Raw genomic sequence first — 6737 nt, forward strand, 5'->3', positions numbered from 1 at the left:
TCCTCTCTTCCTCTAGGTCTGCAATGATTGCCTCCGCCGTCCGGCCATGGTGTTCGTACCTGGCATGCGCATCGTAACTGCTCACCATTTGCTGTATGGCTTCTGGAAATGCGCTAACATCTAGCTCCCCTGCAAACCGATGATCTGAGCCTCCCTCTGTCATGGTGGAGTTCTCATGCCTGGTTGTAAGTCAGATCCTTGTCGTTGTCGCTCCTTGCTTAATCCTGCCCTGCGCTCTGCGCATTCGTTACGCTTGGGTTTCCTCCTAGTGGTGGGTTTTTTTGCAATTTATCTGAGTGAGTTCTTTTTAATTTTTGAATGTAGTGCTCAACTTAGGGTCACTCGTGAGCGTGTTGTCCCTCGTGCACTCGTGCTCAAACAAGCTTTCGACTTTCCTAAATGTTCTTCAAGTGCGGAAATTCAATCAGAGTGCTGTGAGTGCTTTCCCTGCAACTTGCTCACTCTTGCTCGTTTTGGGCCTGACAGGCTTTGCTACTCTAGTCCTGGCCGCCTTATGGGTCACAGGGCCCTATGCTGCTTCCTGTTGCTCACGTGGGGGTGGGCCACTGGGGGAGTGCCCCAGTGTGCTCCTAGATGGGTCAGGTTTTGTTTTGGTTTGACTCTGGGAATCGGACATCCGATTTACCAGTGGTCCGATTTACCAGTGGTCCGATTGTGGGGATCGGACCAGGTATGTTAGGGCGAAGTGGGGGTCTTAGGGTCCGCGTGTCCGATTCTCAAGAATCGGACGGGCGAGTGTGCGAGGAATCGGTCCGATTCTAGGAGGTCCGATTCTAGGAGGTCCGATTCTGGGGATCGGACCGGACATGGTCCGACTAGTGACGTGTATTACTCCGTCCGATCGGACCGGGTGGGTCCGAGTCAGAGCGTCCGAGTGGTCCGAGTAGTTGGGTCAGACAAGTTGGTCCGGGCGTCTGATTCTAAAAGAAAGCGACGGTCGGTCCGAGTGCCACGTGGTACGTCCGATCGGATCAGTTAGTCCGAGTCTAGTGATTGAGCGGGTTGTCCCGATCGGACGATTGTCCGAGTGTCTGATTCTGGGAATCGGACACTGGGTCCGCCGTCTGATTCTGCCGGTCCGATGGGTCACGCACACCGATTTGCTCGATTTTCACTAGGTGTATTACCCTATTGGTCGTGCGATTACCCCGCGACAGAGCTGAAGTGAAGCAGACGAGATCGATTACCTAAAGTCGCCGAATGCGATGTCCTCCTAGCTCCAGTCGATCGGACAGCTGCCCAGCTCGCTCACTCTTTCACTCTCTGTCTCTCTCACTCTCCGTTGGTTGGAAATGGGGTCCTCTAGCCCTCCCAGAGTTTATACCTTGCTAGTTCTGCCCTACACACTACAGGTTCCTTCCCTGGGGTTTCCTATGCCGTTACCTTGCATCTACTCCATTTTTTTCCCTTTGTTCCTGTGATTTTTCCCCTGTTTCACAGCAGCAGCCCTCTGCCTTTTCGTGTGTGATTCCCTACTGCTAGTCTATCCTAAATACATCCTGAATCGAAAGCAAAACACTGAACTAATTTCTCCCTGTTTTCCAGTCATTAATAACCAGATTGTTCCAAAACGCTTACCTGTTCTGAAGATCAAAAACACCAGACTTCCTACCTATCTCAAGCTCCGTTTCAGGGTGAATGCCCTACTTTGATGCTCGATATGGGGCGCGCGAGTGCTCGAGCTTGAATCCGTTGGTCCCGGCAACGAAACCAAAATGTGGGAGCTTTCGCTCAACTGCCAAGACCCACGGACCGCTTATTGTTTCAAGCGTTCCAAGCGAGCTCTCATGACTATCTCTCACCTAGCCGACGCGCCGTCGATCCTATGAATGTAGTGAACTTACCTTGACGCTTGATCGAGTACCCTCCTCTCTCTCACACTTCGGTAGCTCCACAATTCTTGATGCTAGCTCAAGCATCCTCAAGCCTCCTCCATCTCCAAGCCTCATCCTCCATAGCCGCGCGCGCAAGAGAAGAGAAGAAAAGAGAAGAGGAGAAGGGGAGAGGAGATGGTGGAGAGCTTCACCCTCTTGATTCCTCACTCTCTCACACACTCACTCCCTCACACTCTCACACTCCCTCTCTCAAGAGCATACACAAGCAAGAATGAGAGAAGAAGAGAGGAAGAAGGAGACTAGTTTTGCCACACCAAAGAATGAGCTCTTTATTCACTTTTCAACTTTATATACAAAACCCTACTTCCCTTTTGGGCGGTCATTCCCTTTTTCCTTTTTTTACATGGCCGGATCATAGCCCAGGCCCTGTTTTCCATTGTCCTTTCATCTTCATTGCTTCCTCTTCACTACCCTTCTATATTTACAAATAGCACGGGTAAGAGCCCGGCACTCTTTTACAAGATTTCGGGGTGCGTTTTTTATGCGCCTTTCCCTTTTCGTGGTTGCCTTGGTCTTTAACGGTTGTCCTTGCGCTTTTAGCCTTTTCTCCTTCTTTTCCTTCCGTCGGGTTGCCTTTTTTTCGCCTTTGCCCTGCGTCTTTTCCACTTTCTTTCGCTTTCTTCGTGTTGGGGTTAACATCAAAGTTTTTTAAACACAGGGTAGAGGTCACAATAGAGCCATGAGAAAGTATAGATATGGAGGAAAATAGCTCAGAGAGTAGGGATGTCCAAGACTTTTCGTATTTTAGACATTTCTATTTTACCTCCAAAAATATTTCCAAAAAACACAAAATTTGACTAGTTGGTTTCTTTTATACCAAAAGTTAGAATATAAAAAATTTCCAAAATATCTTTAAAAAACTTTGAAATTTTATTTTCCTTGTTCTCGATTAAAAAATCAACTACCTTGTATTACTAATCATCTTGCATTGAAAACGAAGCACCACACTTCCATAACTAACTCCTTTTTTAATATAACATTTACTTGAAAAAAAACTTCTTGAATGAGGAGAGAGAAGGGATTCGAGTATATCTTTGTAGATAATATAAAAAAGGTAAAACGAGATTGCAAAAGTGAAGATAAAAGAGGATTATTTTACTATTCTTCTCTCCTTTTTTCCTTGTTTTAAGGAGGAGAGATAGGGAGCTAAAAGGTCTATTTGTGTTTAATTTTTTCGTAATGGGACTTTGGAAATGACTAATATTGAATCACAAAATCATCATTAATACAAGATAGTTGCAAGATACAAGACAATGGCAATACTATTGTTAGATGTGGGGACTGTGAACAATACAAGAGTAGCTCTGCTAATAATAAAGAGCCCTCAAGATGCCAATCAAGAGAGACTAATCAAAAGGACCCACGAAGGGTCTAATAATGAAGCATGAGAGCCTTATGACACTAGAGCTCTTGGACTATGCATGTGCTCACAAACCTTGATCACTTTTGCTCCCTTCCTTATATAACCTGCCGCTACCTGCTCGACATTCTCTTTGCCCATGTACCAAGCTACCGTTTTCCCTCCTACACCTGTCGACTCATTAATGCGCCAATGGTGACTCCTAGCTTTAAAAACCGCTAATTGTTGCCGCTTTTAACACTAAACCATGAACATGCTTATCCACTAGCCTATGTACATATGTGTTTCCTTGTGACTGCTATATATATATATATATATATATATATATGTAAATTAAATACATGTGTATATGTTTATCACTAATTTCAATTTCTTAAGAGAAAAAAAGCTATGCCCTCCGCTCTCTATTCTAACCATCACCATATTAAAAGAGGAGTTAGTGATCTAAATAAAATTCATATATTTATTTTATAGAAACGTATTTAGAGACTCCTCTTCTTAACCAATATCGTCAAAGTCAAAAGAGCATGATCCATGCAAGTCCTGTATTGATCAATAAAAGACGGCACGCCGGATATGGGTAACCACATTTCGTCTTCTCCACGACTCAAAATGAACCGTCACGGAGTCACGATTCGTTAGTTATGGACGTACGAGCATATCTTGACATAGTTGAACTAGTCAAAAAATATTATATAACTCCTATCGGAGAAAAAAGTCGAACTGAGCGCCATTCGAATTTTGAAGTGTCATCGCCCCTTGGTAGTAGAGGAGTCCAGAATGATCGTGTTGTTTACGCATGACCTTTTAACCTGATACTTTCGCTACAATAACATTCAAGACCCAGTTATCCAGATTTATTATAATTGGGGCCTAAACGACGCTAGCAGTTGCGCTAATTCTTGCAGACACCAGACAGAAGTTTGCTCTGCTTCATATCCACGATGTCGATCACACGCTGTTACATGCAGTTGATCCAACTCATTCTATTACTGTGCGTCTGTGCGGGGCTGGTAAAATATTGCTCGAGTGAAGAGTCTATGAAGTATTGCCTTCCTGGTTTTAGTTGCTGGCCTAGCCTTGCTGCCTGGAATGAGCTGAATGTGTCGCTGGGAGGCCGCTTGCTTGCCCCCTCCCCGCCTGCTTCTCCTTGCCACGATGGCCCCGATAGGAGCCCGGAAGCCTGTCAGGAGGCCTACGATAAATGGGAAAACCCTTTCTGGCGAAGCGACCAGGCCGGCGCTATGCAGAATCCCAACTGGGAATGGGATAGAAACAAGGGTTGCCCGCTTACCACCCATCCCTCCACGCCATGCTACCAAGGATCCGTGCCTGTGTACTCCGTGGAGGCGCTGCAGGCCTCTCACGTGCAGAGCGCCATCAGGTTCGCTGCTCGCTACCGCGTGCGGCTCAGCATCAAGACCACCGGCCACGACTTCTCAGGACGGAGCACAGCTGCTGGCTCTCTGGGCATATGGCTACATCGTCTCCAACGAATTACCTTCCATGATTCCTTCAGTCCTGACGGGTGTACTGCCGACGCCGAAAATGGCACTACTTGTGCGGTGGAGGGAGCTCCTGCAGTGACAGCCGAGGTGGGTGTTCAGTGGAGAGACCTATACGCGGCTGTCGATGCCAGACAGAGGATCGTGGTGGGGGGCTCGGCTGACACCGTGAGCACGGGAGGGGGTTATCTCCAAGGAGGCGGCCATAGCCCTCTCTCTCCTATGCTGGGGCTGTGCGCAGACAACGTTCTGGAGCTCAAGGTGGTGACTGCGGACGGGCAGGTACGCACCGCCAATAGACATCAGAACGCGGATCTGTTCTGGGCCTTGAGAGGCGGCGGGGGCGGCACTTTCGGCGTCGTGATATCTGCTACTCACAGGACCCATCCTCCCCTGTCCAGCGTGGTTTCTATCACATACGCAGCTGAAGCGCAGGACCAAGACATCTTCCGTGGCCTCGTGACGGAATATGTTAAGCTGCAGGCGGCGCTTTCTGACGCGGGCGACTGGGCAGGCTACTCGTACGTCTACCCGAGCCAGCCGGGCAGGCTCATGGTGCTGATGGTGTATGTGCTCCCCGATGGCGATGCCGCGTCGGCAGAGAAGGCCTTCGATCCGATCGCGGCCTATGCGAAGCAGAGCGGGGGCAAGGTGGTCATGGTGATACAGACTATTAAGGAATACTCGACGTTCCTCGAGTGGCACAGGGACCTGCTCTGCTCGGGCAACCCTGGCGTGTGCTCCGACCCCACAGGCTACAACGTCCTCCTTTCTTCCCGCCTGTTCCCCAAAGCCGTGCTGACTCAGCGCCCGTCCGACGTGGCCGACGCATTCCTGGCGATACTGTCAACCGGGGGGATTCTCACCATCAACGGCCTCCTCGTGGCGGGGAGAGCGGTCGCCGGGGCTGACGTGGACGGTAGCGCAGTAAACCCGGCGTGGCGAAAGGCCTTGTGGCACGTCGTCATCGTTGCCAGGTGGGAAGACAATGCCACGCTTGCAGAGAGGGCCGACAAGGCGCGGTTGGTGACGGAGATGAACGGGATGTACTTGCGCAGCCTGACGCCGGGGTCCGGGTGCTACCTGAACGAGGCTGACCCCAACGAGCCCGACTGGCAGCAGTCCTTCTTCGGCGACCACTACCGCGAGCTCCTGCGCATCAAACGCCAAGTCGATCCTCATGGCCTCTTCTACTGCAGAACATGTGTAGGGAGTGACGTGCCCTTGTAACGCTACTGAGCGGGGTTACACGGGTATACTCTTGACCACATACTGGTTATACGTACAATAATACTTCTGAGGGTGGAGTTGCTCCCGATAGGCTTCGGTGAGATTACGTTGTGTGTCCGTGTGGGAGTTGTGATATAGCGTTTATGCATCGCGTTCTCGTAAATTACATTACAATAATTTTATGCTATTTCCTCGTGCCATAACTGCCCGTTTGGGAGTTCTTTCGTTGTGACGATTGGTCTACGCGATTTGAACGTGTAAACATGAATTAGTTCTTCGCAAAACGGATATACTTCACCAGTAAGTAGAGGTTTTAATAGAGCCCTTCAAATTAAATATATGGGCTGCCCTTCAAAAAAATTGAGGTTTTAGCAGAATCCATCACATTAAAACTTTGGGTTGCCCTTCAAATTCTAGGGTTGGGTGTGAAGGCGAAGTGAGTCTCATAATCTTATCCTTGTGAGTTCTTTTGTTATGAAAGGCTAAGCTTGACTCATTTTAGACACATCATGATGTTGTATTAGATAATGGTAAATAGTTCTCACTTCACAAAAGAGGGGTAGGAGTTAGGTAGAAACTTGAGTGCATTGGCGAGATCCCTATACCTTATTTTCCCTAGCATACATGAAAGCTCAAGGAATCATTTGACTTTGTTGGCAGTAGCTCTCTAACTGCTTTCCTGACCTTATCTACTAACACACTTCGTCTTTTTGCTTTCCAAAGGAT

The 6737-nt window shown here is 48.4% G+C and overlaps 1 protein-coding gene across 1 annotated transcript; it reads left to right on the forward strand.

The window, feature by feature from the left end:
• The first annotated feature begins 4028 nt into the window (after positions 1-4028).
• Positions 4029-6214, forward strand: LOC148014639 (putative FAD-linked oxidoreductase ARB_02478). The gene has a single exon (XM_087667160.1). It carries the CDS (start codon positions 4221-4223, stop codon positions 6009-6011), a length of 1791 nt encoding a protein of 596 aa, XP_087523286.1. The 5' UTR covers positions 4029-4220; the 3' UTR covers positions 6012-6214.
• The last annotated feature ends 523 nt before the right edge of the window (positions 6215-6737 follow it).

This window comes from Lygodium microphyllum, chromosome 25 (genome assembly GCF_053477565.2).
Source record: "Lygodium microphyllum isolate KBCC chromosome 25, Lygodium_microphyllum_v1.1.10, whole genome shotgun sequence".
Lineage (NCBI taxonomy): Eukaryota > Viridiplantae > Streptophyta > Polypodiopsida > Schizaeales > Lygodiaceae > Lygodium > Lygodium microphyllum.